Source organism: Coccidioides immitis, assembly GCF_000149335.2.
Source record: "Coccidioides immitis RS genomic scaffold supercont3.3, whole genome shotgun sequence".
NCBI classification, from domain to species: domain Eukaryota; kingdom Fungi; phylum Ascomycota; class Eurotiomycetes; order Onygenales; family Onygenaceae; genus Coccidioides; species Coccidioides immitis.
The window spans coordinates 544,407-571,818 of record NW_004504308.1 but is presented as its reverse complement, the minus strand read 5'-3'; the positions used below and the strand labels follow the sequence as shown (position 1 = coordinate 571,818).

Sequence of the window (27,412 nt, the reverse complement as noted above, 5' to 3'; positions counted from 1 at the left end):
TGAGCTTCCGAGAGCTCCGAGTAGTTAATGAGGGGGAGCCTATGTTTTTTGTTTGTTGAAGCTCTGTTTGGCCCGGTACACTGACATCCTAATTTAGGTGGTTGTATGAGGTTGTAATTTTGATCCGATAGTGTGCTAGTTCACTGCGATCATGGCTTCGGCTGAAGTCACGTCTGCCCTCGCAGCAATTGATGCAACATCAAACCAACAGGCCAAAGCAGTACGGTACAATGAACTCCTCTCCCAGATAGTATCCTCATCCAGCCCCACCACCATATCGCAAGACCTTATCGCCTTCCTAGGATCCATATTGAGCGAAAATGTGAGCATAATCGCCTCTCGCCCTCTTCTCGATGCCTTTATAAATGCCCTCCGCACGCTCCCCGCAGACGTCCAGATCAATGTCGGTCAACACGCCATCCACGCTCTTCAGAGCCGATCAACATCGGTGGAAGAACAAGACTCCTCGATACGTGGAATACTTGCGGATGCATACGAGTCGCAAGATGAATATCTAGCTGCTGCCAGGGTCCTTCAAGGAATTCATCTGGATAGCTCGCAGCGTTTAATATCGGATGAAGATAAGATGCGCATGTGGATACGAATTGTCAGACTATACCTTGAAGAAGATGACCCTACAAGTGCTGAAGGATTCCTGAACAAGATAAAGAATTTACCATCAAAGATTCAAGATCAGGAATTGAAGCTCCATTTCCAGCTATCACAAGCACGAATTCTCGACGCCCGAAGACGCTTTCTCGATGCCAGCCAGGAGTATCTCAATGTTAGTTTGGCCACTGGTGTGGATGAAGGGGATCGACTTCACGCGTTATCTGCGGCTATAGTCTGCGCGGTGCTGGCACCAGCAGGACCTCAAAGATCACGCATGCTTTCGCGACTCTCCAAGGATGATCGATCCTCCTCACTAGAGGAACACAGCATCCTAGAGAAGATATTCAGGGATCATCTCCTTACCCCGGAAGAAGTGAAAGCTTTTTCGATAAAATTGGCTCCTCACCAGCTTGCACAGACAGCGGATGGGTCAACCGTTCTTGACAAGGCGGTTATCGAGCATAATCTGCTCGCGGCAAGTCGGCTATATGAAAATATCCATGTGGATAGTTTAGCGTCCATTCTTGGCCTCGAAGCGAGCGGAGATATGAGCGCTGGCGAGAGGGCGGAGGTATACGCTGCCCGAATGGTAGAACAGGGTCGACTTGAGGGGAATATTGATCAGATCGCGGGTGTCATCTACTTTAAGTCAGGAGTAGATGGCGTTGGGCCTACGGACACGGAGGGGAGGAGCTTAAGGATATGGGACGCTGGCGTGCAACATTTGACGGATGAAGTGGAAAAAGTCGCCGCCTCCATCATGGACGAGTTCCCTGTAAGTCTATTTTGGATATCCCTTTGAGCTACTTAACACTAACCGCTTTCTACAATGCAGGAATTTGCAGCGGCACAGATGGTCCACTGAATGGCCTGAACCCATGTAGATTCTTGAAGATGGAACAAGGTGTTTCTCTCTCACACCTGGGCACAGGACCCAGTTACTTCGTAATGACATAATGAATGAAATGACTAAGTATCCCTCTGGAGTGAAAAGGCACTGGCTCCCGTAGAGTCTCATTCATCAGCAGAGATCCATTGCACGGTGGTGTAAAAAGTATCTGTACGCTATACCATTTCTTGTATTCTTGTAGCAAGAGGCACACGCTTCACACAGAGGGCGCGTCTAAGATGTCTTGTAGGCCAGGAATCAAGTAATTCAGAGACTGGAGAACATTTGCTTAGCCCGGTGGAATTTCGCAGGGCTTTACTAGCTGGCCTAGTTCCATATTTCTTGGAGAATTGCGGCCTAACCGATGGAACTGTCTCTACGGAGTACAGTAGATCCCCGCTATAGCGATTTAAATTTGGAAGCTTGTTCGATTCGTTATATAGGGGAATTCGCTATATAGGGGGTGCGCGTTGAAAATAGGCACGAATATCTTGCTGCTGCTGAGTTTGAAGCCTTCTTGCTGCTATTTTGCTCTCGTAGCTGTTGAGCTGCCAAATTAGCTGTTGATCTCCCTGATCTTGCTGCTCTTCGTACAGCCGGAGCCGTTTAACTAGATCTAGAGCCTCCGAAGGCGTAATCGGTGGGACTGAAATCGGTGAAGCCAACCATTGCTGAATGCTGGCATCTCACAGTCTTTGTAGACTGACAGATTCTTCCAAAAGAACTCTGCTTTATGCTGAATCATCTCTCCTGAGATAGGGATGTGGTTCTCCGCCTGTTGAATCCACATGTAAAGAGCTGTTTCAAGCTCAGGCCAGTGCTCGCAACAGTAGCACTTCTGCTCTGAGCGGCAGGCAGTCTGATCAAGATAATCATAACATGACGATAGAATCTCGGAGACAGAGGATAGAGCAATGGTTTGATTATAGTGTTGCTCAAACCACTGCTTCAAAGCCTTGTTGCTGAGGCTTGAATACTGCAGCTTGTGAGCCTGGAGGGCCTTCTTTCACTCAATTAGAATAGCAGTTTGGTGTGGCATTGGGTCTTGTTATAATGAATTGCCTATAAAATATTCAAAATAGTTAGCGAATTTCAGTTTATCGGGGATTAACGAATTTTGTACGGAGTAGGGAGATTCAAATTTGGGAAGAGATTTCATCCGTTATATAGGGGAATTCGTTGTATGGGGGTTCGCTATAGCGGGGATCTACCTGTAATGACTAACTAACTACGGAGTACTCCGTAGTCCATTGACTAACGTGGGGTGTGGCGAAAGAAGAGGGTCGTCCAGCCTGACGTCAGACAAAAACGGCTTGCTGCTGTACCACCATGCATGCCCAGCAGTGAGGGCATTGCTCATCGCCCGTATACGCAGTAGTTAAGGATGATTTCTCCTCTTTGCAGGATGGACGGAATGAATGTAACGCGCTGCGCATCTGAAGTAGCCGCTCATGATGTGATCCAGGTCAATTTCCAACTCAATTGACCTCCTCCTAACACCCTGAGGATGCAGAACCACGTTCCCCGCCAACGACAAAACGTCTCAGGGACGAGAGAGGCACATAATGGCACCACTCGCAGAGCCTTCGATCCCCTCGAACCTCCTCAGCGCAGCCAGCCTCGTCGCCCTACTTCTGGGCTGGCATATGCCCTCTTCATGTTCTCGTCACAATGGTTCCTCGTCCCGCAAGGCATGGGCATCATCGCCGTAATCCTCCACCAACTTCCTTACCAATTCCGCGGGCTGGAAATAATATCCAAGATCGTCTGGGTTTACACGATTGTCTTGCTTGGTTCATGTCTGGGTTTATACGTCCTCCGCATCCTGCTCTATCCCCGACATGTCGCGTACCAATTACGACATAGCATCCTGGAAACGTCGTGCCTGGCGAGCATTTCAATCGCCTTCACGTCGATCATACAAATGGTTGCATTGACTGTGGTAAGAGAATGGGGCTCTGCCTGGGGAATTGTCGCCTTCGTCCTGTGGTGGATCAACACCGCTCTCGCCGTGCTCGCTGTCCTGGGTATACCCTACATCTACGTTCAGGTTCAGCCGCCCGGGATCAAAGGTGTTCCTCCGGCGACTCTGTTACCGCTCATCGCTGCATTGACATCCGCCGCCGGAGCGGGAGTGATTTGCCGATATGGTGCGATCAGCGCACGGCTACAAGTGCCCATGATCATCGTCTCCTACCTAGAGATCGGGATCGGATTACCTCTCGCTGTCTGTTTAGAAACGATCTACCTTGCTCGACTATTCGACCGAGCATTCCCGGCAACGAAAGAGATCTATCAAACCATGATCCTTTGCGGACCCTTCGGCCAGGCAAGCTTCGCGTTGCAAATGCTAGGCCAGGTCGTCCAGCGAGGAAGCTTCGCGTCGTATGACCGGGGCACATTCCTCACCGCAAACTCCGCGCCCACGGTGGGAGTCACCAGCCAATTCGCGGGCCTGCTATCCTGGGGCTTCGGCACATTCTGGTGGGCATTATCCATCATAAGCATCGTGCATTCTCTTCTCGCGCAGTCGGGTGGTTTGAGAGCGACAAGCTTCACACTGGGCGCTTGGTCGCTTGTCTTTCCATGGGTTAGTAACTAACTATTGTTATCCTGTCGCATCTAGTCTGCATTTCACAATCTAAAGATTGAATGAAGGCCATGCTAAGAGAAAAACAAAATAGGGAGTCTACACAAACGCAGCCATTATGCTCGGCAAGATCATGAAATCTCCCGCTTTCGATGTCTGGTCTACAGCGCTAACCATTCTTTTACTTTTCATGGCTATAAACAACCACATATGGACGGTGAAAGGGTTGATGTCAGGGACTATCTTCAGTCTTCAGAAGGGCTAAAAGTATCAAGACGACGAGATCGACAAATCTGCGTGGGGTTTGACAAATGAATATAGATGATATCATAGATTTCCACTGTTGAAGCCTAGATTGTATTTAAGGAACACAGTCTAGCTTCTTAAACTGCCTATCACAATCCCAATTAACCGGTAATAAAGCAGCTAACTTAAAATTTTTTTCCAAAGGCCATGAAATAGGGGCAAGAGGGACTCCTCAATCAGAGGAGGGGTGTATTCATTAGTTTCCCGCTATCGATCCATCAATCCACCCATCCATGCCTTATCAGCCTCTGTCAAACCTTTCGAACTAGTTGACCCTTCGGCATCTGTCAATATCCAAGGAACCAATCCATTCTTGATCTGCCCTTAAGAACATCCCCAGTATTGTTTTTGTCTCCTTTTCAATCTCTCCGAAATCCCCGTCCAAGCGATTATGCACAATTTCCGGCGCCAATCAAGCTATTTATCTTCAACCGTCCGTTGCAAAATGGCCCTTGAATTGTAAAAAAAAAGAAAAGGCAAGAGTAAGTGTAGGCGCATGTGTTAGGGTACAAAGCAACATGGCTATCTATGCAAGAAATTTTTTATTTTTCCTCTCTTAAACCAATGCGCGCATGCTCCTATTCCATGGCCACAATGCGGATCTGATTGAAATGAGAGGCAGAGTAGAGGGAGTTTTGGGTTCAATGAATATGCATGTGAAGAAGAGGGGATACCATGGCATTTCCGGAGGGCTGCGATTTTGTAAAGTTGGCTTAGATACAATATGTGCTTTGCATGCTTCACAAAGCTGAGAATACAAATAACTGTGAACGGCGCAGGAGTTAGCATCTTGAATGTGAAATAGCAGTGATGGTTGTTGGAATGGGAACTTACATTGTTTGTTGCAGCGATAGCAATGCTATCCTCAAATGGATGCCAACTCATGTGCAGAATCTTCTTGTTAAAATCAATTTGATCTGCATCTGTCTCTTTACGCATGCGTCCTCCAATTCCAGCAGGACTGCCGGCTCTTGATCCACCCTTCTTACCAGCATTTGTCGAAATCGAAGAGTTAATGGGAGTTGGAACGCCCACCTTCTTCGCTTTGAACGCGGTCTTATCAGCCTGGAGGACAACCTCGGTCTCCTGGCTTGGGTCTGTTGGATAAATCATGAAGTTGTTGTTGTAACTTCCAGTCATCACATTATTGGCATCGCCGGAGAAGACTACTTCAAATTTGTCAAAGATACTATCATTTTCGTACGTGTCGCAGAGCCTCGGGCGTAGATGCTCGTGGATCGGAATTGTCTTAACAGGTTGACGTTCCATGTTTACATCCCAGATCTTCACAGTGAGGTAGTCGCGGGAAACGATATAGCGGCCGTCGTGAGAGAACCGAACATCAGAGATGGAAGAGATGATTTCAGAAAAGAAAGATCGAGAAGACACATCTTCTTCTTGTTCAAATTCTGCGGGTGAACAAAATCAAATGTGAGCACAGGTGTATTCCATTGGCATAGAAAGATAAACAATATTCCAAGGTGGTTAGAAGAGTACGTACGTTTTGCATGCTCATCGCACAAAGCGCGCTGCCGCATATCGGCCAACTTGATCGTTCCCTTGGAACTAGCATACATGAACCAGTTGCAGCTGATAGGGTGGAACTCTGCAGCAGTTATAACCTCAGTCAATTCTTCCATATTCGCTGGCTTGATATCGACAATGTTGAAACTCTGGTCTTGGATATTCAAATTCCACAAGTTGATACGTAGATCGTCGCTGCTGATGAATGTCTCCCCATCGCTGTTGACCGATATGGAATTAATGTGATAGGCATGTGCATTAGCGTAGATACGCCGTGGGACTGCCGCAACTACGGTATCATGGTGCGTCATACGGGGTAACTTGAGGGCCGATGCGTCCTTGAATGAAATGTGCGGTGGTCGCGGGATACCCCCTCCACCAACAGCGCTGCCTGGGGTAAGGTCATGGGAGAGGTTATTCTCTGCAACCACCTTGAGCGACTTGTCAAACACCTTCCACAGCTTTATAGTCTTGTCGTTCGTCGAAAGGAGGAAATGAGAAGCATTTTGCCGTCTGCACCATTTTATTTTGTTGATCTTCTCTTCGATCTCTAAGGACTTGAGGTAATCGAATTCCGGCTCGTGCGACTGAAATTCGGTATGGAACTTGTATTCGCATGTTTTTTTCTAGACCAGCAACGTCAGTCACCCTATTCAACCCCGAAACGACAACGTAGGCGTGGGGAACGCATACAGTTTCATTCCTCTCGAAAAGAACCACTCGACCTCCCTTGTCGCCAGTCGCCAAATAGTTACCCGTATGATCGAACTCGACGGTGGAAATGATATCGGCTATAGGCAAGGTAAAAGAAATATAAGCGAGGAGTGACAAATGGAGTAATAGCAACAATGTGATTCAATGCGCGATGGGCGTTTGTATACCTTCAGTGATATCTTCAACGTCGCCCTTGTCTCCAAAACATCTAGTTAACAATCAGTGGCGGGTCTCACAGCATAGCCAGACAGAGCTGCCACAGAAGCATTGCTGTGTGCTGCGATACAGGCTCTGCCAGCAGAATTCAAGACGTACTGTGTAAACTTCCAGGTTGGCGAACCTGGATCCCCGTCAACCATCTTTCCTAGCCGCTACCTGACCTTTAGGTAGCAAGATGAAGCAGGCAAACTTGATTAAAGATCCCACCGCAAGAGTGGATGGTGTGCTTGAAACTGTAGGGGACAGCTGCAAAGCAGAAACTTTTCCACACGGTGAGAAGATGTGGGATTTATAAGGAATTATATAAGGTGGGATACGTTCTACAAACCAAAGGTAGGAGGGTTCAGTTGATGTACTTCGGTCTCAAGTGATTTCGATCTGAGGTGGTTCGGTCTGAAGGAGTTCGGTCTGAAGATGAATGCTGCGTGCGCCGACAGTATTAGCTTAAGCACAAGTTAGAAAGTAGGGCTCCAATAGAAGAGAGGAGGAGAGGGAGGTTATTGTTATAAGTGAGTGATGTGATGTGGGTAATTGGACACTTGACAACCAGCTCACATCAGGATATGGAGGTGACGGGAAGCTTCCAAGACAAGTGACGGGATAGTGACGGGATGGTGACCAGAGTAGCAGGAGAAGGTCGCGTTTTAAGAATGCATTTTTCTAACTTACAGGTAATGAAGAAGGGAGAGGTTTCGTCGGCAGAGGAGCAGTGGGATGGGATTTTGCTGAAATCTGAAGCTAAGAAATAGAAAGGATGATGACGGCTGTAGAAGGAGGAGGATGGGAGAGGAAAAAAAAAGACAAGGCACGCGATGCTGAGAAGGAAGCAGAAAACGGGAAAAAGAGCCACAGAAGATACTGAAAAGAGGAGAAAAAGAAATCAGGATTGAGGAGGGGAGTGGAGTGTATGGTGATGCTCCGGCGATGGCGGCGGCGGCGGCGGTGGTGGTGGTGGTGGTGTTGGTACTCTGGGATCGATGGAGGGGAGAGGTGCCGGTTTGGGGGGGAAAGAAAACAAGTGCGGATCCCGTCGCTGGAAGCAGACGAGGAGAGGCAGAGAGAGAGGGAAGCGCCAAACCTGGTCACAACTCTGTGATGTAACAAGCTGCAGAGCACCAGACAACAACAAAGCTGTCGGTTCGCAACAGAAAGCAGAGAAAGTCGACTTCTAGGTAAATGCCCTTCTCTTGCTGACAGAGTGGGCAAAATTGAGAAAAAAAAAATCGTTAAAAAAAAGGGAAAAATGTGAGAAGTCATGCACCAACAAGCTACTTATAGAGGTACATACCTCTCCCTGTGCGAGCTACACTGTAGTTCTCACGCATTAAATACTAAATGTGCATTTCTCAGTGATGACCGCACAGTTTGTCCAAAGCAGCAGGGTGTGTTATGGAGATATTCAGTGAACTGCTCCATTGCTTGAGAGCTTCTTCCGCCTGCGACGTCTCCCAGCGATGATACACAACTTGCAAGGCTGCTTTAACAAGGGCGCTTATCTAACTAAACTCACTGATCTTAGTTAACTAGTAGCCAGCAGGTACCGGCCGACGATCGCCCGCTTCTTGAGGTCAATCTTCACATGCAGCGACTCCAGCCCTACCAAGACCATCCATTCCATCCTTGACAGCCCGCAGTCGAGGCAAACCGTACGCAGGCATCATCAGACCCGAAAATTTCACATCGCTGCGGTGATTGTTCTCCCTGTCATCGCGTTCTCTTCGAGCCTGGGTTAATTTCAGGAATCGGAAAATGCCGTGAGATGAGCTTCTGGCATCTATCATAGATACTAGTTAACAGTGATTTTGCCGGGGGGAACAAGCATTCCACCGACTCGAACAATGGATGGAAAACGGCCTGTGCCACCGGACGAGAGAGGGAGTAACCAGGATATCCCTCCAAAATCTGTGATTTCTGATTCAGATAATAATTCTCCCGCCCAACCAGCCCCCGCGGGGAAGTCCCTTGCTGACCGGATTCAATTCTCTGCCTCCGGCCTCCTTCAAAACACCTTTCTCAACACCCGATCACCCTCCTTGAGCGACAGCCTCGCATCAGGCCTTTCTGGGAGCTTGGCCAATTCCGGGAAACCTGGTTCTTCACAGGGTGGTCCGTTTGCCGGTCAACAATCCAGTCATGGCGTGATAAACGATTCACTGCGATCCGCCGGCGGACGAAGCGCACCTTCAACCTCGGCCATACACCCGATCGGTGGCTCCAGTCTACGATCTGAGTCGTTCCGGTCGAATTTGACATCTGCAACAACCGACCAGGAAAATGCCGATCTGCTAAGGTCATTCGAAGGACAATTGAATCGGGAGGAGTTTTTATTCTCACCAGAAGACAATATCGGAAAGGGCAAAGGCAAGCTTATCGCCGAAGACACAAACCCACCACCTCTCCAGCACTTCCCGTCCTCAGTCGCTTTTGAGTCAGCTTGGTCTCATCCCTCCCAGGCTAACCCAAATTCCCACCCGGCAACCGAAACAACCGACGGCTCAGCCGTCCTCTCCCTCCTTTCAGATCCATCCTTCGACCCCTTAACCCCTTCCTCCGTCCCTCCATCCCCAACCCTCGCCCCCATCCCCGACTCCACATTCATATCTCCTGCGTTGCGCACAGAACCGCTCCCGCCAGTCTCCCTTCTCCCCGAGATCCAATCTCTCCTCTCCCTCCCTCCAGAGGAACTTTCGTCCATCCCCACAGTCTCCGAGTGGCTGGACCTCGACGTTTCATATACAGACGCCGTCTGGGGCGGTGCGCTGAAGACATACACCGAAGAAGCTAGGAGGGAGGTTGAGGAGCGGAGGGAAAAAGGTGCAGACCCGGGTACTGGCGACGGCGGTGTGTATGGAGGCCCGGCTGTGAGAAGGCTGGGGATGATCTTGGCGCATCTGAGAGAGAAAAAGAGTCCTGTTGGAACTTGACCGGATACATAAATTATCTTTTTGCTCGCTTTGGTCGATATCTAGAGATGTATATAAATTGCGCACATACGGGCCGGGTGTTCTAACTGGATTTTATATGTATATATCAATGCCCCCCGATGGCTACGGGTTGTTAATGCAGCTACTGTACAGTAGACTAGATATACCCAGTAAATTTCGAACAAAATCGAGAGATAAATTCTTAGAAACAAAAGGCTGTTTACACCAAGAGAAGCCGCCCCAAGGAAAAAAAGGCTATACAATGCAATATCGTAACTAAAAAGAGTAAAAAACAAATTCCGTTATTGTGGGATAATACACGCATGTCCGAAATAGGAAAATGGAAAATTAGGCAGAAAGAAATCCCAGTCTGGTCGGATAAAGAAGGGAGGGGAGGTGGTCGTCTATGGAGAGTCAGGAGGGCGATTTGTTCTAAAACTTCAAGCTTGGGGTCTGTCCCTTTACACGTCCGATAACGATCTGAGAGGCATATTTGGGAATGACTTCATCGTCATGGAGCATCTCGAACTCTGAGGATTAAGTCAGCATGGCCAACGCGCAATTAGCAGAATTGGTTTCACAGGTTTAGCGTACCTTCGGTAGCATCTTTGCCCATATGGCTGAACAGAGCCTGAGCACCACCAGGATGCTCGTCAAGCCAGTTGGAAACATCCATCACGACACCCTTGACGACGATCCAGAGGTCGTCTTTTTTGTTGTGTTTAGCGACTTCTTCCATGGTGAATTCCTTCTCTGGGACTTTGAAATCGGAGATATCTGCTTCAGCAGGCGTGGATGCCGCGGCGGGGGCGGGAGTCGCTGATGCATCGGCCTTTGGGGCGGAGATTTGGGCCTGAACCTGGCCCTGGCCCTTGCCGTCGCCAGGAGCAGTCCACTCGACAGAAATCTTACCAGGCTGCGAAGGGTCAATGTGGAGGGAGATTTGGTTCAAGCGAGACTGAGCAGTGGCACCAGGGTTGGAAAGCACCTGCTGGAAGAGATATTCGCTAGCCGAGTCACCGGCAACACGGCCGTAGACGACACAGCCGAGGAGAGAAGAGCCACCGAGACGATTAGCTCCGTGGACACCACCTGCAAGCTCACCACAGACAAACAAGCCATCGAATGGCTTGCCTTCCTTGTTGAGGACTTGAGCCTTGTCGTTGATCTCAATACCACCCATGGTAAAGTGAAGAACGGGCTCCATCACAGCAACGTGGAATGTGTCATCAACGGAGAAGGGCAAGTTGTGGAAGTATTTCTTGCCAAATGGATCCTTCTTCTTGCCTTCGGCAATCTGGTTGTAGTCATCGAAGGTCTTCTTCAATGCGGCTTCTCCACAGCCAATCTCTCTCGCAAGTTCCTTTCCGGTCATCTTCTTCATCAAACCACGGCCAGAATAGTGGCGGGTGTGGAAGTCAAGGACGTTGGAAGCTTTGCTGTTGAGAATAAGACGGATAGGCCATTTTCCTTTCTCCTTCTCCTTCCACATCTCGCCGGAGACGTAATCACGATGACCCAGTTCATCAGCGAACCGCTGGCCGTCTTTGTTGAGCAAGAGACCACCCTCACCACGAAGAGCTATAGCACGGTTAGCCTTATCCACAGAGAGCTATTTGAATACAACGTACCTTCAGCAGCCAAGAACTTCCATTTGGAAGTAGGATCCTTGGGATCGACAAGACCAGTTGGGTGAACCTGGACCTTGTCCATATCAATATCATTGGCACCAATCGCCATCAACATCTTGTGTCCATCACCAGTGGCGTGAACGCCGTTTGTGCTGGAGAGGTTGAAAGTGTCTGGTCGCCATTTCTTTAGGAGAGAGTTTTCTGTGAAATCGGCGGCATATCCACCGGTGGCCAGGACGACAACACCGTCGGCGGAGTGGGACTCGCCGTTGTACTCGTAGGTGACACCGGTGACCTTGTTACCCTCCCTGTTGATTCCGGTAACTCGTGCCTTCTTCAGCACTTGTACACGGTTGGGCTCCTTCTCCGTGAGTTCTTCCAATTTCTGCATGAGCGCATATGTGATCGCCATTCCAGGGAATTTGGCATCGTGACCACGGTGGGTACGGGGGAATGAGTGGCCACTATCCTCCCGTTAGTAAAATATGTAAGCAGCCTGAGGCGAATTGTACAAGAACTTACCCAAGGCGGGATACGAGGGTCAAGTCGAGGTCGAAGACGTCCTGGAGCCATTCGACGGCCGCAGCGGACTTGTATGTGAGAACCTTGATGAGATCTGGGCGAGCCTTGTCTCTGGCGGACTTCAGGGTGTCTTCGTAGAACTGCTTGACACTGTCGCCAATGCCAAGTTCGATCTGTGTTCTCGTGAGGGCTCCGTTGATACCGGAGGTGGCTTTCGTGGAGTTGCCACCGAAGAAACCTGCGGGGGGAGCCGGGTCAGCAACACGTCTCGGATTAAAAGCAAGCACAGTCGGAAAGGCACTCACTCTGCTTATCGAGGACGAGTACGTTGCCGCCATTTAGGTAGACTGTATGAGCAGCACTCAAACCGGACACTGTGTTCAAAATGGGTCAGCTCTTTGCTCGACATGTGAAGCGGAAACAGCCCGCAGAGAGGGAAAAGACGTACGTCCACCCCCGACGACGATAACTCTCTGTGGAGTGGCCATGGCTGATGATAGGGAATGTAAAAGGTCTATTGCAGTAAACGTAGATAGCACAACCAGGGAGAGGAAGAGATCGGGGGGAGAACGAAGCAGTGAAAGACGACAGGAACGGGCAGTTAAGAAGAGGAAGAGGAAGAGGGTGGCCTTGATTTAGCTCTCCCGCAGTTCGAGGTACTCCGTAACGACCCAGCGGGCCTCCATCTCGGCCGAGGTATCTCCACACAGCGAAACGGGCCCGTAAAGTTACAGCCCACTCCGATTCTGCTGGCCACCGCCGCCCGTTCTGGCCACTGGGAGCGCACGTAATTCCATCATCGCCGGCGAATGGATACAAGCGCAATTCACCCCGGGTTTCGGAGCGTCTGCCTGGGCCAATCACACCAGCTGAGTTGCAGCCCACCATGATGACATTCAACCGCGGTACAATCTCTTAGCCCTTTGTTTCTTGTGTCTGGTCTGGGGTAGGAAGTACTCCGTGATCAGCCCAGGGAGAGAAAATTCCCTGAGGTCCGGCTATCGAAACGGTAGCTTCGCTGTCCCCTGTTTGGCCTACTTCATCCTACAGTTGCGAGATATCGCGGCTTCATTCAGCGGGCAGAACTGCTGGGTGCCATCCCGTGCATCGATGACTTTTGTCTTAGTTCCATGAGCTAACTCACGATTGCCTGTTGTCCCATTGGTTTATTCCCGCATTGGCCCATTGAACTCTAACACTTTTGACTCTGGCGCATGTGAAATGGGATTTCTGGGTTCAGGATTCACATGCAAGCCATGCAGTGGATCAGACATCAAGATCATTACTACCTATTCCGTACCATCAATGAATAGGATGATCAGATCATGGTTTATTGGGTCAAAGGAATGCTCCTCTAATCATTCCCTGCTCATATCCTCCCATCATGTGCGACAGGATGATGTGAAAGGATTATTGCCTCTTAATAGCCTAAAGGGATTTATATGAGCTCTCCCCAAAATATCGATTTGGCAGCAACAAGTCCTGGAGAAGCACTGGAGGCAGGCTGCTTTAACCACCTTGGACCTATTAGTAGCAAGATGCAATTCTGGTCGATCTAGGGTTAGACCGGGAAACTGCAATTTTCAAAATGTAGCTTGCATCTTGAAGTATAGCCGTGAGGAAGTTGAAAAGTTTCAAGTGAAGAATCGTCGAGTTCAATACAAATGTGCAGAAATCACTGGACCACTGTCAAGAATGTCCCAAATCATGCCTTTCCTAGAATCCCTTGCTCACCCTTCATTTTAGCTTTATTTCATTCTCCTTTGTGTCTTTGAAGAGCCATGCAAGCATCCAAGCTAGGATGACCCAGCGCAGTCTTTTTGAATCATAGTAGTGGAAAAGGAAAATGAAGCTATTTCCCAGGAGCTTCTGACAAGACAGAGAAAGGTCTCACTTACACATGACAAGGATGATTGTGTGGATGGGTAATGCAGCGGAGCTTGGAATCCATCGCCCTACTCGCGTGGCCCATCGCATACCCTTCGCCCTGATAGTAGCTATTACATCTACCAAGTATGTGATAAACGCATCGGAGCCCGAACCTAGCGATCACTTGCTCTCCTAGTTGAAAACCTGGTGAAATGCTACCCATAGATCCATTTTTGTGGAAAAGCATCGTGTGCAATCATGTCCTACCTCAATCATCAAACGGCCAAATTTACTCGAGAAATTTCCGTTCTTCATCAGAGTGAGTTCGCTCGATTGCGAATTTCTCCTTTATTTTTCACACGTCTTGCTTTATCTCCTCATCGAAACATTCTCGGGCTGCGGCTGGGCCAACAGTGAGTCGACCAACCCTTACACACTGACGGCTGTTCAACGCAGAGGGGCTGCTCAAATGGTCCATCCACATCATCTATATAGTAGAGGCTCCCAAATATACTAAATTTCATCGCAATCCATGCCCTCTGATGGTCAAAGATTTACAGGAAGACCTTCATCTTACTGGTGTCTTTGAGGGCCAAATAAGTCCGAGTTTGATTCCATCAAATTTTTCCATAATGAGATACTCGGCTCGAACAGTATTATCAATATTGGTTTGAGAGTTTCACGCATACACTGTCGGTGCCGGAGACTTCAACAGATTATGTGTTTTATTGAAGTAATCAGGCAAAGGAGAACATTTGAAGTAGGTATCCAAACTCACAAAGTCAATAGTTGCTACTTCCCTAGTAGCAGTAGAGTGAGGTACTCTGGTATTTGAATTAGGAACTTTGCCAACTACCTGCCTGCCATCGTCAAGTGTAAAGATATATGCTTTGTTGAACATGCCATCGGCACACCTCTTGATATTTGTCCAGCAGTTCGCGCCGACTGGCCTTGCTGCAACTTGAGCAAGTTCATTGACATTAAATTGAACATGACGCCTCGACATTTGCTCTTGCTCGTCCAGGAAGAAGCGCCCGCGTGTGCCGTTGAAGAACTCCTCCGTAGAACTCTAGTCTGAACGTCTTGCGGGCTAACACATTCCTTCTCACGAAGATTCAGATGCCTGCCTTTCCGAATGGCCAGAGTTTGTGTTCCCCCCCCCCCCCCCCAAAACACAGAGAGAGTGTTTGTCGAATTCGCTATTAAGCACCGATACGACTCAACAGGCGAGCCATAGGTAGCGTTTTCGGAGCTGGAAGTCCTCGAAGATCCTCAGGCCACGTTTTTGTCGTGATTGATTTGCCACCTGCTCCATGAGGTGAGAATAGCTCCGTCATGTGGTAGTTAACTACACACAGAGTAGCTGCTGAAGCTCCACGCCAATATACCGAAGAACCTCAGCCCACTTTAGTTTAATTTCTTCTTGGTGTCGGCTGCATAAACCGAGATGCCCTCACAACATGGAATACATGGTTACTTCTGCAGTAGGGTTCATAACAATACAACTGGGAAATAGGGAGACATCCACTTGCTCCGGTTGAAGTGCACATGTATTTATGTATGCAAGTACTCCGTACTCTGGAGTCATGGAGCAAAATCTGCATGTGTGTAATGGTGTGGATGCATCATTGTTGTGATGTGTGGATTCAAAAGAATCTGCTTAAGTTGTTTCAACATCCCGTGACATGGGACAAACAGTGGCTATTGAAGCAGGAGAAGGTGTACAGAGTACTCCGTAATGGCCTGGGGAATATAAGTCGGGCGATGCAAGCTCATTATGCATGTTCCTGTTGTGAGGGGGTCACTTTCCAGCCACCCGTGCCTGGCGAAGCCGTCCAGCAAACAAAGAGGCAGGACGGGCCAAATTGCCGAGTTTGGTCTCACCGCCTTATTACCTCATCACAGAAGAGTCAAGCTCCTGATTGGACAGCCGCAGCCATGTGGGGCCGACTTTCCGGCGTAACGCTGGGAGCTAAAAGACGCCTCAAAGACTGGGCCGTGCTAGGCTGGATGCGGAAAAGCTCAGCCGGCAGAAAAGATTGACCTCCTTACCTCAGTTCACGTCACCGTTTGCGCTGTCTACCGTAACGCCTTGTCTCCGAGATTTTTACCTCCTCTCTACCACTTCTTTCTCTTCAAGAGAGTGCTATCCTTATCGCAAGTGTCTTGTCTTCCTGGCGTCTGCCATGTAATTTTAATCTTCGCTTCGTCTGTTTGGCAAAACGCTTTCTTCTTGAGAGACGGGCAATTAGACACCATACCGCATTCTCCTCTCACTCCGCTGGACCACCGGTTGCCTGCCTGTCGCTTCTGTAAACTCAGCGAGACATCATTCTATCGTCATGAATCCGTCCAACAAAGATGGATGGCATTCAGGGGCTAGCGGTCCGCAGCCGCATCCTGCAGTAGAACAGCTCGGGCAGCAGTCGAACAGGCCTCTCGGCTATGGGTACCGTTCCCACCCCTCGTCCGGGACTTCAAACGTTGCGCTAACATTCTTTGATCAAATAGTGAGAATCTTCTTCTTCTTTGCGATGTTGCATAGCTTCATCTGTGGAGATTTCCATTTGCCGCTTTCACTGCTGGCTTGTTCAAAATGCATGCCGTGGCATTGCTTCACTCTTCACTAATTCTTCTCAACGAATAGGCCCCTATCATGCAGTTAGCCAGCCTTCTAGCCACACACTTCCCACTCTAGCAGACCTGACGCAAGGTGCCAATGTACCACCTCCATCACATCAGCAGCCGCCAAGATACGCGCAACATCAACAACCATCCCTGGGGGGTTCACATTCCCTTCCCGGCATTAGTCAATCGATCCAGCATTCCTCACCGCAGTCATCTATCAACCGAGATAGAGAGAGAGAATCTCGGGACAGGGACAGGGACATTCTCGAGAGACAGCGCGAAATGCAGCGAGAGGAGGAGATTATGCAACGGGAGCGTGAGATTCGCGAAAGGGACCGCGAGCATGCAGAGCGGTACCATCGCGAACAGCAACAACAACAGCAACAGCAGCAACATCATCCCGTTCAAAGCCACACTGGCTCCATTCCAATACATCAGCCCGTCGCCTCCAAAGTTCAAAATTCGATCCATGGTCCTAACGGATTGCTTTCGAATCTTGGTGCGACCACTGGCCCAAATGCACCCCAGAGTGCTCTTCAGGGTTCTAGCGTCCCAGGAGGTCTGTTCGGCGGCCAGATGCAGCATCCAGATGGACCACCAAGACAATATATGCCCGTCCAATCTCAGTCCCTGTTATTTGGTGGGAATGCGCCATCGCAGATCCCAGGGAGTGTTGCCGCATTGGCGCAAGGCCAGCAACCTATACTTAATGTAAGTCATCTTAACTACTCCTGGAGAAGAGATATTTGGGTTCACGTCACCTTTTTAAATGTGAAAAGTGGTACCATTAAGATATAAAATCTGTTGCTCTTCCTTATATTTTGAAAGAAAATTTTGAAAAATTGTTCACAAAGTTGGCCCGCTGTGGTCCTTCATGATGACCTTCTCGGCGAGCTTTCCAGAACATGCTATATTTTGCTGCCGACAAATTCCTCAACTGTTGACATGGCATTGTTTTGAAAACTCTGTCTTCCAAACATTTACATCTACCCTGAACACATCCTCAAAATTCTTTCTTCATACCAACAAAAAAAAAAAAAAAATTTTTTTTTCCTCACACTCTTTGGCACCACAACAGCTTTGTGACGTCGATACTGATGGCGCCGAATCCACAGGACGCTCTCAGCTACCTTGATCAGGTCAAGGTCCGATTCGTCGAGCACCCGGATGTTTACAATCGGTTTCTTGACATCATGAAAGATTTTAAAAGCCAAGCGTGAGTGACCAGCCTACTCTAAGATATATAGCTTTGCTTCTCTAACCAACCTCGCAGCATTGACACGCCTGGAGTTATCCAACGCGTCTCGACTCTTTTCAACGGACATCCCACTCTTATTCAAGGATTCAATACCTTCCTCCCACCCGGGTATAGGATTGAATGTGGGCCAGACGACAATCCGGACGCGATTCGGGTCACCACACCCTCTGGAACGAATACTATCTCCATGTCTGCGGGCCGTCCAGCTTTGGAGGCTACCACTGAACCTGGACAAAGTGGGGGTTTAATTCCTCCGAGTCGCACAGAGTATTTTGAGCAATCCCGTCCAGGGTGGCAGCCGGGACACGAACAGCAACAACAGCAACCTCAGCAGGGCCCAATGCCTGGTGCTGTTGGCTCTTATTCCCCAAGTGGCAGAATGGTTCCACCTCAGTATGGCCAGCAGGGTGCACAGGGTCAGCACCACGAAGGTTCATACGAGTATCAGAGCCAGCATGAGCAGCCTACCCCGGCAACAAATGCTGCTCTGCTCCATCAACAAGAACAGCGCGGAGTGTCTCAGTTGCAGAACGCCGTCTCTGTCGCGACTGGAGGCGCCGGGCGATCGATGATGCAACTTCCTCCCGGTGGCAGCCAGACACCTGGCCCTAATCAACCCGCGACTTCATTGGCAGGAATGGGCTCTGGTGTTCTTCAAGGAACTCAGAACGAGGCTACTCGACGAGGCCCCGTCGAATTTAATCATGCAATCAGCTACGTTAACAAAATCAAGGTGAGTTTCCTTTGCCTCCAAGCTAAAATGATGCGGCCATGTGCTAATGTGGGGTCAAACAGAATCGATTTGCGGACTCTCCTGAGATATACAAGCAGTTCCTCGAGATTTTGCAGACCTATCAAAGGGAATCAAAGCCGATCCAGGATGTGTATGCGCAGGTGACCGTTCTGTTCAACTCTGCCCCTGATCTCTTGGAAGACTTCAAGCAATTTCTTCCCGAATCGGCAGCCCAAGCGAAGGTTCAAGGGCAAGGCCGCCAAGATGAGGTTCCTATTTCTGTGAGCAACGTTCGCGGAGAGCCTGGTTATAGCTCTGCTGCCCTCCAGGGCCAGTCCTCTAGGGACACTGTCAAGATGCCGCCTCTGGGTCAGTTCAGCGTTAAGGATTCGGCAAAGGAAAGCAAGAAGCGGCGCGGCGGTCCTGGTGCGCAAGCTGGTGCGACGTCGATCGGCGCCCCTGGCCCAATGGAAACTTCTGTCGGAGGACCGGCAAGCAAGGTTCAAGCATCCCAAATTGGAAATGTCAACAAGGTAAGACGTCTTGCTAAGTAGGATTTTGTATTGCCTTTTTGATTATTGCTGCATCTTGCCTGTGAATTCAAGAACGCAAAGGTGGATGGATGCTTTACTTTCTGTCATTGAATGGTTTTCTGCCATGAACAGCCGGAAACAGGATGCCAGCTATCTGTTGTTGTTTTAGAAACTACAATTGCCCGTGACTACACTGTTGTTATCCTGTTAATATTTGGTTGGCTTGGTTGGGTGGTTTTATGGCCGGCGCTGTTCAGTTTTTGTTTCCTTTCCTTTCTTTGCAGGTATCTTTCTACGTGTGGCTACTTTGGCACGTACACCTATTTTTTAATGTTTCAGACGCACTTCTCGGCGTCTTCTTCTCGGCGTCTCTTCACGCAGCCTGTCGTTGTTCGCATTACATGCAAATTTTGGAAGCTGACGGTATTTTACCAGAGAACGAAACTTACGCATAAGCCTGCACCACCTGAGGCTGCGCCTGCGATATCTCCCACGCTTGTGCCTGCACCTCCAGAACCCATCCCACCAACCTTTACACTCTCAGCATCTCAAGAAGAATACGCCTTTTTTGACCGTGTCAAGAAGTTCATTGGCAACAAACAAATATTCAGCGAGTTCCTCAAGCTGTGCAACTTGTATTCTTCAGACTTGATTGACAGGAATGTCCTTGTTAACAAAACAGCAGGGTTTATTGGCTCTAACCAAGAGTTAATGAATTGGTTCAAGCGATTTATGCACATAGAGCCAAAAGACGACATCATCGAGCCGAAGGCCAAGGACGAATCTGGAACTGTCAACCTTGCGCATTGTCGAGCCCTTGGGCCTAGTTACCGGCTTCTTCCAAAACTCGAGAGACAGAAACCCTGCAGCGGCCGTGACGAGCTCTGCCAAAGTGTTCTGAACGATGAGTGGGCATCGCATCCAACATGGGCATCAGAAGATTCTGGTTTCGTTGCACATCGAAAGAACCAGCATGAAGATTCTCTGCACAGGGTCGAGGAAGATCGTCATGATTACGACCACTATATCGAGGCTGGAATTCGAACCATACAGCTCATGGAAGCTTTGTTACAACAAATCTCAATTATGACAGAGTCAGACAGAGCCAATTTTAAATTACCACCAGGACTCGGTGGGCAAAGCGAGACGATTTATAAGAAAGTTATCAAAAAAGTTTACGATAAAGAATACGGCCTTCGCATTATAGATGAGCTATTCGCAAACCCAAGTCAGGTTCTTCCTATCGTCATTGCTCGTCTGAAGCAAAAGGTTGAAGAATGGAAGCTCAGCCAGGTAAGATCAAATTATGTATCCTTATCCGAGCAATTTACTAACGTCTCTGAAGCGCGAGTGGGAGAAGGTCTGGCGGGAGCAGATGCAAAAGGGATACTGGCGAAGTCTTGACCATCAGTCTTCTATCAACAAGAAGGACGATAAGAAAACTCTCACGACTAAGCACTTCCAGGCGGAGGTTCAAGCTAAATTTGAAGAAGCAAGAGCCCTTCGCCGAAGCGGATTCCCGGTGCTCAGCTACCAATTTAAACATACCTTTGCGGATTCCGAAGTTATCCTCGATACCACCTATTTAATCCTCTGTTACGTTGACCATAATTCAGCGGGTTTTGGCGCTGACCCGCAGAAAGTGATGAATTTCGTCAGAGACTTTGTCCCGGTATTTTTCGGTCTGGATCGAGACGCAGTTAGGACTTATCTAAGCGAGGTTTACGATAGCAGTCCTGCCAGTGAGGAAATGGATCATGACAGTATCCCATCCGATGAGATGAATGGTACTCGCGTTCGCCGTGCGGTCAACAGCAAGAAACTGGACCTTCTCCGCGAAGTGCTTGATAATCGGGTTGACAAGGTCTCGAGGCTAGACGGAGAAAGAAGTACTGCATCGATCAGTCGGTTCTCAACTCCAGGTCTTGGATCCGCAACCGAATCTACCCCAGCTCCCGACTCTAATTGTACTTTTGATTCCGCTGAGTTGCAGTGGATGGACCATCCTAGTCAAGGAAACTTTAATCAGCAGCGTGAATACCCGTTGAATGAACCCTACAAAAAGAAGGTCCATCACCTGTATGGGAATCTCACAATCTACTGCTTCATTCGTACTTTTGAGATGCTATATACTCGTCTGTTGCACTTGAAGGGAGGTGAAGAAGCTGCCCATGAGGAATTGCGTCGTGCGATGGCCCCCAAAGCAGCCTACGACTTGGGAATGATCGACAAGGCGCCCAAGGAATTCTTTTACGATACGGACCCAAAAGCAAATCTTTACCATCAAATGGTTCGCATGTGCGAGGAGCTGGTGAAAGGCCACTTGGACCCGGGCCACATGGAAGACACCTTACGCCGCTTTTACAACAGAAACCGTGGCTGGGAGCTCTATACCCTTGACAAATTGCTCGGCGCTATCGCGAAATTTGCAAGTAATATTTTCAACACCGATCCCAAGGACAAGAGCGCGGACATTGTCAATCTCTTCTTCAAAGAACGCGACAAGGAAGAAACGACGCATAATCATGAAATTCAATATCGCAAGCAGGTGGAGAGATTGATAAAGGATGGAGATATTTATCGTATATCTTATGTGAGTTTCATCCTTCGCTTTTGCATATTTGTGGTCTCTAATAAGCTAATTTTACTCTGTTCCAGTTCCCGGCCTCGAACGCCGTCACGGTACAACTCTTAACCACCGAAGACAGCACCCTTGAGAGCGATGACCTCACACCCGAGGCGAGATGGTCGTATTATGTCTCTGCATATAGCATGCGTGATCCCACCGAGGGGGTTATATTTTCGGATATGCGCATTCCATTCTTGAAGCGCAATCTCCCTCCCAAGCTGGACTCGGATGAAGAGTACAACCAATTTTACAAGCCCTTGATCAGTCACGAGGGATTGGTCATTCGGATCTGTGCAAACAGCTATCATATCCTCTACGAACCGGGTACGGAAGAATGGTGGTGCCGTCTTACCCAGTCGAACGATGCTGAGCAAGAAGCTTCGCAGAAACTTGCTGCAGTCAAGGAGAAGCGCAGAGACCGCTTCGAAGAGAAGTTTGTGAATAACTCGCGGTGGACGGATGGCCTTAGCAAGGTTGAAGTTGATGAATTCAATCAGCGGTTTAGATCCTGGATCAGAGCTCAAGACCAGGATACCCCGAATGTAGAGAAAAGTCAAACTGGAACCTCTGATGATCATCGCGAGAAAGAGGACGAGGTAATGACTGATGCTGATTGATCTTTCGAAGTTTACAAGAAAAAAAAAAAAAAAAGGCGAAAGGGAGCTCTTGTTGATGCCAGTCTTAGGACACACAGAGTATACCCTTTACCATTACGGCCATACCCACACATTGATGCATTCACATCCATGACTTTCGGCTTTTGGCGACTGGGAACTGGGGATGGTTAGGAAGATTGAAGGGACCGGCTCGGCTCCTCGGTTATATTTCTTAAAATGGTTTGTTTGTTCGACGACTGTGTGGTTTGTTGAATGTTTTCTGCATTGCTTTTGCGTGATGATCTCTTTTCTCCTTTCCAACTTCCGGTTACCACAGTTGAACTTCAAGCCCCGAATTTGTGTAACTACCGTACTGTACTATCAGCTAGGAAATTCGTCATTGCTTCACCGAACCTATGCCAGTCTAATTAACCAACCACACCACTCCCATTCCACTCCCGACGGCCATAACTCTCTGTACCCCTTGTTGACGCGATGTCCGTCGGGGCCGTCGCAGCGCGGTCGTGATGCTGACTAAGAAAGCCGCTTCCACTCATCCGTAGTCCGCTTCGGCTATCAACCGCAATATCAACGGTGGTGCGACGATTTTTAGCAAATCCATCAACCGAAAATGGAAGCAGTTGCAGGTATAGAGCTAATTGTAGCGAGCATATCGCCGACCATTCCAGTGGGCCCCTTTAGAAATCGTCTATTTGCCGCGCTTAGAGTCATAGGGGCCGAAAATCCGCCGATTTCAATGTCTGGGTCTGTTACGTCAGAGGGCAACTATAAAACCAAAAAAAAAAAGGCCCAGATGGGGGTTGAAGAGTGATATGATATTTTTTAAATCGGCTTTGAGATTTTCTTTCCTTTTTTTTTTTCCCTTTTTTTCTCAATTCCTTCACTTTTGCTTTTCCTTTCTAACTTCTTCTCCAAGTCACCTTTCTTTTTCTTTGGTGGGTTGGTCTGCCCCCTTGTGATTGTTGTTGGCTGAGCCGTTACTTTCCGGCTGATATGACATTGGCCTGATTCACTTGGTTTAGCTTGAAGGAAAAAAAAAATCATATTTCTTGCGGAAGGGGGCTGACCTAGACCTTTCTCTGTTGGGGCAGTAAAACAACAGTATAAAAATCACTGTGTTTTTTTTGACCAGCACGAGTTGATCCCACCATAGAAAAAAGCACTATCTTGGAAATATCTGCAGTCAGGTCACGAAGATGGCGGCTTCTGCAATTTTGAAAAGCCGTATCAGGCGGCCGTCGATGCTCTCGAAGTTAGCGAAAGCTGAAGATCTGATCGATCTATTCCCCAATGGCTCTTATATCGGTTGGTCTGGGTTCACGGGTGTCGGCTACCCAAAGTGAGTCTGCTCATCTTATGGGATCCATCGTTTTGGTTGGCGGATGTGAAAGGGATTTCTAACGCGTTGTGTTTGCAGGATGGTCCCAACTGCATTGGCTGACCATGTCGAGAAGAACAATCTGCAAGGAAAGCTGAAATATACCCTTTTTGTTGGCGCCTCGTCGGGCGCGGAGACAGAGAACAGATGGGCGCGGCTCAACATGATTGATAGACGATCACCTCATCAGGTTGGAAAGGACATCGCAAAGGGAATCAACAATGGAAATATCAATTTCTTCGACAAGCATCTCAGCATGTTCCCTGCAGACTTGGTATATGTATGAATCCCAACGGACCCATGTTGCGCCCGCCCATTTGGAGGAGTGATTGTGTTAATCGGTATATCCTAAATGTTAATATAGGGCTGGTATACACGGAACAGACCAAAGAACAGACTCGATGTTGCGGTCATCGAAGCGTCTGCCATCACCGAAGAGGGTGGAATTATTCCTGGAGCTTCAGTCGGCGCATCTCCAGAGATAGTCCAAATGGCAGACAAAATCATCATCGAAGTCAACACAGCCGCTCCCTCATTTGAAGGATTGCACGACATCACAATGTGCGATATCCCCCCTCGACGGAAACCATACCTCATCATGGCTCCAGAAGATCGTATTGGAACCCACCACATTCCAATCGACCCGGAGAGAGTCGTCGCCGTTGTCGAATCCACCTATCCCGATCAGACACAACCCAACGCACCCGCAGACGAGGCGTCGCGCGCTATTGCTAGCAATCTGATCGAGTTCCTCCAGCATGAGGTCAAGATGGGCCGCTTGCCAAAGAGCCTTCTCCCAATCCAGTCCGGCATTGGCAACATCGCCAACGCGGTCATCGGTGGGCTCGCGGAGGGCGGCGCCAACTTCCACAACCTCAAGGTCTGGACTGAGGTTTTGCAAGACTCTTTCCTCGATCTCTTCGACAGCGGCAATCTCGATTTCGCTACGGCCACCTCCATCCGTTTCTCTCCGGAGGGATTCAAGCGATTCTATGACGGATGGGAGAACTACTACGACAAGCTCCTCCTCCGTTCGCAGCAGGTCTCGAACTCCCCCGAGATCATTCGCCGCCTCGGTGTTATCGGCATGAACACACCCGTCGAAGTCGACATTTACGCCCATGCCAACAGTACCTGTGTGATGGGCTCCCGCATGCTGAACGGCCTGGGCGGTTCTGCCGACTTCTTGCGCAGCGCCAAATACAGCATCATGCACACACCCAGCACACGTCCCAGCAAGACCGATCCCACAGGTATCACCTGCATTGTCCCATTCTGCACACATATCGATCAGACTGAGCACGACCTGGACGTCGTCGTCACCGAACAGGTATGCCTATCCACAGTGATCCCCATCTCCCCCCCCGGTGTTTCTCCAGTGATTCTTCCAAGAAAAAGAAAAAGGAGTTGCTAACATCCTCTTCTCCCAGGGTCTTGCCGACGTCCGAGGCCTTGCGCCACGTGAACGTGCCCGCGTCATCATCGACAAATGCGCGCATCCCGACTACAAGCCCATCCTGCAGGATTACTTCGACCGGGCCGAGTCATACTGTCTCCGCAAGGGCATGGGCCACGAGCCGCACCTGTTGTTCCAGGCGTTCAAGATGCACCAGAACCTCCAGGAGAAGGGGACCATGAAGATCGATGGATGGGAGTAGATGGATGATAGACCTTTGTTTGGTGTTTTCTTCGGGGAACACTTTTGACGGTAGTTGGCTGGAATGGGCTTGAGCGAGATTTTTCTTTTCTTTTCTTTTCTTGCTTTTTCGATCTTACTTTGTTTCATGTGCAATCCATGGTCCCATCGTCATCATCTTTTTCTTTGGAGTCAAGGTAGCTTTTTACAGATAAGACTTTTTTTTTTTTTTTTGACAATAAACTCCGGCATTGGATGTATTTACTTTTGATGAACTGGGCTGTTTTCAACCATCGAGTTGCCGGTTGAAACAGCCGTGCTTGCAGTGAATTCCTTTCAGGCATTCCGGAGTCAAAAGACGGAGCAGAAGCCGCCGTCCTCCGCAGGAGTCGAACAAACCGGTGATGGCGCTCGCGCTCTCAGGCCTCTTTTGTTCTTCGCACGGCGCGACGTTTGAGTGCTCCCATCAAGCTTTTACATTTCGATCGGCCAGTCCGCGAGCTGCTATTTCCCACCTGTCAGTCTGAGAAACAGGGGGGCGCCGGCAGACTCCAGCGCGAAAACCAGAGCAGCAAGACGAATTAACTAACGCTGCATTTCCCAGCGCGAACGGAGTGGGCAGGCAAAGCCAATAGTGGCAGTTCTAGACCGTGGGCGACGCAAATATCCAAGCAGCGCCGATCGGCTCCCACGCCATTCCCCAACGCGCAGTGATCGCCCAGCGTCGATGCTCTCGACTCGGGCAAATCCGCGGACTTTTGCGATGTCCAGAACTCAGGGCGCGGTCTGCGTAATACCGATACACAGCCGGAATACCGCCCGAAGTGGACTGCGAGGAAATTATGTACAACGATCGGCGGTCTGAAAGTCGAGCAGGAGTTGGACTGAACAACACCACTGGATCACGACGATGAAGCCTCCTCCTCCCACTTGGTCGAGGCTGTCGCTTCTCTCACCACCACCACCCCGTCGCAGCAAGTCAACGGCAGCATTCGACAAGACCCGCGTCAATCAAACCCTCTCGCTCCGCGACGGCCGCACCCTCGGATACGCAGAGTACGGCTGCCCATCGGGCTTCCCGCTCCTCTTCTTCCATGGCTTCCCTTCCTCGCGCCTCGAGGGCTGGGCCCTCAGTCACGTCGCCCACCGCCGCAACCTCCGCATAATCACACCCGACCGCCCCGGATTCGGCCTCTCCACGTTCTACCCCGGCCGCCGCATCACCGACTGGCCCGCTGACGTCCACGCCCTGACGCAGCATCTGCGCCTCTCGCGCTTCGCCGTCCTGGGCGGCTCCGGTGGGAGTCCGTATGCGTTGGCGTGCGCGCACGCGTTGCCGCGTGAGTCGTTGGCCGCGGTCGGGCTCTTGGCAGGAGCACCGCCGTGGATAGCGGGCACGCAGGGTGTGTCCCTGTCGCGGCGGATAGCATCTTCGGCGGCGACGCACTGGCCGTCGGGTCTGTTGGCGTTGACGGATATGCTAGTCGGCATGCTCAGATGGGTGGTGACTACTGGTCCCGTCGAAAGAGCACTGGATACCTGGCTACAGCAGCAGAATGCGAAGACCGACGGCGCTGAGGCAGGAAGCTCGTCGATCAAGGAGGACAGAGAGCGGGTTTTACAGCTTGGATTTGAAGCGTTTGCCCAGGGTGCTGGAGGGTTCGTGCAGGAGACGCGGCTGTTGACGCATGATTGGGGGTTTCGGTTTGAAGACATAAGATATGACAAGATTCAGATCTGGCATGGTGCGAAGGATGTCAATTCGCCGGTGCGGATGACGAGATATATGGCGGAGCGGCTGCCTCATTGTGTGCTACGCGAGTTCGAGGGTGATGATCACTACACTATGGTTCGTCATCTGGAGCAGATCGTATCGGAGTTTGTTCCAGAAGAGATGACGAGCGAATATAACGGCAAGACATCATGATTGCCTATTTTTTTTTTTTTTGTCGAGCTTGGTCGGAGTGGACTGAGCGTTGTACAGTATAGCTTCTATAGAGTCCGTTCATAGAACATAACATCTCCCATTCATTCGATATCACAGCTAGGATAGAGATTCTACCGTTTCAAGCTCAGTTCTCTACATTCATACCCAGCCAGTTCACATGATATTGACTGCAAGGTCATTTCGGGCAACCCGATATGGATTCTGTACTTGGTTCTGGCTCCATCTCACATGAAATTTGCTCAGCAACCCACC

At 49.5% G+C, this 27,412-nt stretch overlaps 10 protein-coding genes across 10 annotated transcripts; 7 read left to right on the top strand and 3 right to left on the bottom strand.

Annotated features, from left to right (window-relative positions):
• Positions 1 to 65: 65 nt before the first annotated feature.
• On the top strand, positions 66 to 1,599 carry CIMG_08714 (COP9 signalosome subunit CsnD). Its single transcript, XM_001241550.2, has 2 exons — positions 66 to 1,387; positions 1,448 to 1,599. The coding sequence occupies exons 1-2, from the start codon at positions 152 to 154 to the stop codon at positions 1,475 to 1,477; spliced, it is 1,266 nt and encodes a 421-aa protein (XP_001241551.2). The 5' UTR covers positions 66 to 151; the 3' UTR covers positions 1,478 to 1,599.
• A 1,372-nt stretch (positions 1,600 to 2,971) lies between these two features.
• On the top strand, positions 2,972 to 4,356 carry CIMG_08716 (malic acid transporter; the record flags this gene model as incomplete). The annotated part of the gene is made up of 2 exons (XM_001241552.2): positions 2,972 to 4,091; positions 4,186 to 4,356. The coding sequence occupies exons 1-2, from the start codon at positions 3,009 to 3,011 to the stop codon at positions 4,354 to 4,356; spliced, it is 1,254 nt and encodes a 417-aa protein (XP_001241553.2). The 5' UTR covers positions 2,972 to 3,008.
• Positions 4,357 to 5,054: 698 nt separating this feature from the next.
• On the bottom strand, positions 5,055 to 7,796 carry CIMG_08717 (protein phosphatase PP2A regulatory B subunit). Its single transcript, XM_001241553.2, has 7 exons — positions 7,524 to 7,796; positions 6,951 to 7,275; positions 6,803 to 6,843; positions 6,615 to 6,712; positions 5,899 to 6,547; positions 5,232 to 5,806; positions 5,055 to 5,161 (listed from the first exon to the last, which is right to left on the bottom strand). Exons 2-7 carry the CDS (start codon positions 6,992 to 6,994, stop codon positions 5,138 to 5,140), a joined length of 1,431 nt encoding a protein of 476 aa, XP_001241554.2. The 5' UTR covers positions 6,995 to 7,275; positions 7,524 to 7,796; the 3' UTR covers positions 5,055 to 5,137.
• An 896-nt stretch (positions 7,797 to 8,692) lies between these two features.
• On the top strand, positions 8,693 to 9,778 carry CIMG_08719 (uncharacterized protein; the record flags this gene model as incomplete). The annotated part of the gene is made up of 1 exon (XM_001241555.1): positions 8,693 to 9,778. The coding sequence occupies one exon, from the start codon at positions 8,693 to 8,695 to the stop codon at positions 9,776 to 9,778; it is 1,086 nt and encodes a 361-aa protein (XP_001241556.1).
• A 156-nt stretch (positions 9,779 to 9,934) lies between these two features.
• Positions 9,935 to 12,521, bottom strand: CIMG_08720 (flavocytochrome c). The gene is made up of 6 exons (XM_001241556.2): positions 12,380 to 12,521; positions 12,237 to 12,305; positions 11,932 to 12,169; positions 11,410 to 11,873; positions 10,373 to 11,359; positions 9,935 to 10,308 (listed from the first exon to the last, which is right to left on the bottom strand). The coding sequence occupies exons 1-6, from the start codon at positions 12,417 to 12,419 to the stop codon at positions 10,211 to 10,213; spliced, it is 1,896 nt and encodes a 631-aa protein (XP_001241557.1). The 5' UTR covers positions 12,420 to 12,521; the 3' UTR covers positions 9,935 to 10,210.
• A 919-nt stretch (positions 12,522 to 13,440) lies between these two features.
• CIMG_13175 (uncharacterized protein) lies at positions 13,441 to 14,806 on the bottom strand (the record flags this gene model as incomplete). The annotated part of the gene is made up of 7 exons (XM_001241557.2): positions 13,441 to 13,455; positions 13,611 to 13,647; positions 13,830 to 13,918; positions 14,068 to 14,146; positions 14,242 to 14,313; positions 14,378 to 14,490; positions 14,579 to 14,806. 7 exons carry the CDS (start codon positions 14,804 to 14,806, stop codon positions 13,441 to 13,443), a joined length of 633 nt encoding a protein of 210 aa, XP_001241558.2.
• A 580-nt stretch (positions 14,807 to 15,386) lies between these two features.
• Positions 15,387 to 15,843, top strand: CIMG_13174 (uncharacterized protein; the record flags this gene model as incomplete). Its single annotated transcript, XM_001241558.2, has 2 exons — positions 15,387 to 15,404; positions 15,499 to 15,843. The coding sequence occupies 2 exons, from the start codon at positions 15,387 to 15,389 to the stop codon at positions 15,841 to 15,843; spliced, it is 363 nt and encodes a 120-aa protein (XP_001241559.2).
• Positions 15,844 to 16,142: 299 nt separating this feature from the next.
• On the top strand, positions 16,143 to 22,590 carry CIMG_13173 (transcriptional repressor Sin3p; the record flags this gene model as incomplete). The annotated part of the gene is made up of 8 exons (XM_001241559.2): positions 16,143 to 16,353; positions 16,448 to 17,139; positions 17,544 to 17,644; positions 17,702 to 18,419; positions 18,482 to 18,952; positions 19,388 to 20,245; positions 20,298 to 21,545; positions 21,611 to 22,590. The coding sequence occupies 8 exons, from the start codon at positions 16,143 to 16,145 to the stop codon at positions 22,196 to 22,198; spliced, it is 4,887 nt and encodes a 1,628-aa protein (XP_001241560.2). The 3' UTR covers positions 22,199 to 22,590.
• Positions 22,591 to 23,081: 491 nt separating this feature from the next.
• On the top strand, positions 23,082 to 25,505 carry CIMG_08724 (acetyl-CoA hydrolase). Its single transcript, XM_001241560.2, has 4 exons — positions 23,082 to 23,537; positions 23,616 to 23,856; positions 23,941 to 24,906; positions 25,007 to 25,505. The coding sequence occupies exons 1-4, from the start codon at positions 23,395 to 23,397 to the stop codon at positions 25,232 to 25,234; spliced, it is 1,578 nt and encodes a 525-aa protein (XP_001241561.1). The 5' UTR covers positions 23,082 to 23,394; the 3' UTR covers positions 25,235 to 25,505.
• Positions 25,506 to 25,967: 462 nt separating this feature from the next.
• CIMG_08725 (uncharacterized protein) lies at positions 25,968 to 27,282 on the top strand. Its single transcript, XM_001241561.2, has one exon. It carries the CDS (start codon positions 26,123 to 26,125, stop codon positions 27,137 to 27,139), a length of 1,017 nt encoding a protein of 338 aa, XP_001241562.1. The 5' UTR covers positions 25,968 to 26,122; the 3' UTR covers positions 27,140 to 27,282.
• The last annotated feature ends 130 nt before the right edge of the window (positions 27,283 to 27,412 follow it).

What these genes read in the sequence shown, in the direction of transcription:
- CIMG_08714 (XM_001241550.2), top strand. Translation starts at nt 152, where the DNA reads ATGGCTTCGGCTGAAGTCACGTCTGCCCTCGCAGCAATTGATGCAACA. An exon ending in CCATCATGGACGAGTTCCCT is followed by an intron (nt 1,388 to 1,447) that starts GTAAGTCTATTT and finishes TCTACAATGCAG; the next exon opens with GAATTTGCAGCGGCACAGAT.
- CIMG_08717 (XM_001241553.2), bottom strand. Translation starts at nt 6,994, where the DNA reads ATGGTTGACGGGGATCCAGGTTCGCCAACCTGGAAGTTTACACA. An exon ending in CGTTGAAGATATCACTGAAG is followed by an intron (nt 6,713 to 6,802) that starts GTATACAAACGC and finishes CCTTGCCTATAG; the next exon opens with CCGATATCATTTCCACCGTC. An exon ending in CTATCGCTGCAACAAACAAT is followed by an intron (nt 5,162 to 5,231) that starts GTAAGTTCCCAT and finishes CGCCGTTCACAG; the next exon opens with TTATTTGTATTCTCAGCTTT.
- CIMG_08720 (XM_001241556.2), bottom strand. Translation starts at nt 12,419, where the DNA reads ATGGCCACTCCACAGAGAGTTATCGTCGTCGGGGGTGGAC. An exon ending in ACCCTCGTATCCCGCCTTGG is followed by an intron (nt 11,874 to 11,931) that starts GTAAGTTCTTGT and finishes ACGGGAGGATAG; the next exon opens with TGGCCACTCATTCCCCCGTA. An exon ending in GGGCAAAGATGCTACCGAAG is followed by an intron (nt 10,309 to 10,372) that starts GTACGCTAAACC and finishes CTTAATCCTCAG; the next exon opens with AGTTCGAGATGCTCCATGAC.
- CIMG_08724 (XM_001241560.2), top strand. Translation starts at nt 23,395, where the DNA reads ATGGCGGCTTCTGCAATTTTGAAAAGCCGTATCAGGCGGCCGTCGATG. An exon ending in ACGGGTGTCGGCTACCCAAA is followed by an intron (nt 23,538 to 23,615) that starts GTGAGTCTGCTC and finishes TTGTGTTTGCAG; the next exon opens with GATGGTCCCAACTGCATTGG. An exon ending in TCCCTGCAGACTTGGTATAT is followed by an intron (nt 23,857 to 23,940) that starts GTATGAATCCCA and finishes ATGTTAATATAG; the next exon opens with GGCTGGTATACACGGAACAG.
- CIMG_08725 (XM_001241561.2), top strand. Translation starts at nt 26,123, where the DNA reads ATGAAGCCTCCTCCTCCCACTTGGTCGAGGCTGTCGCTTCTCTCACCA.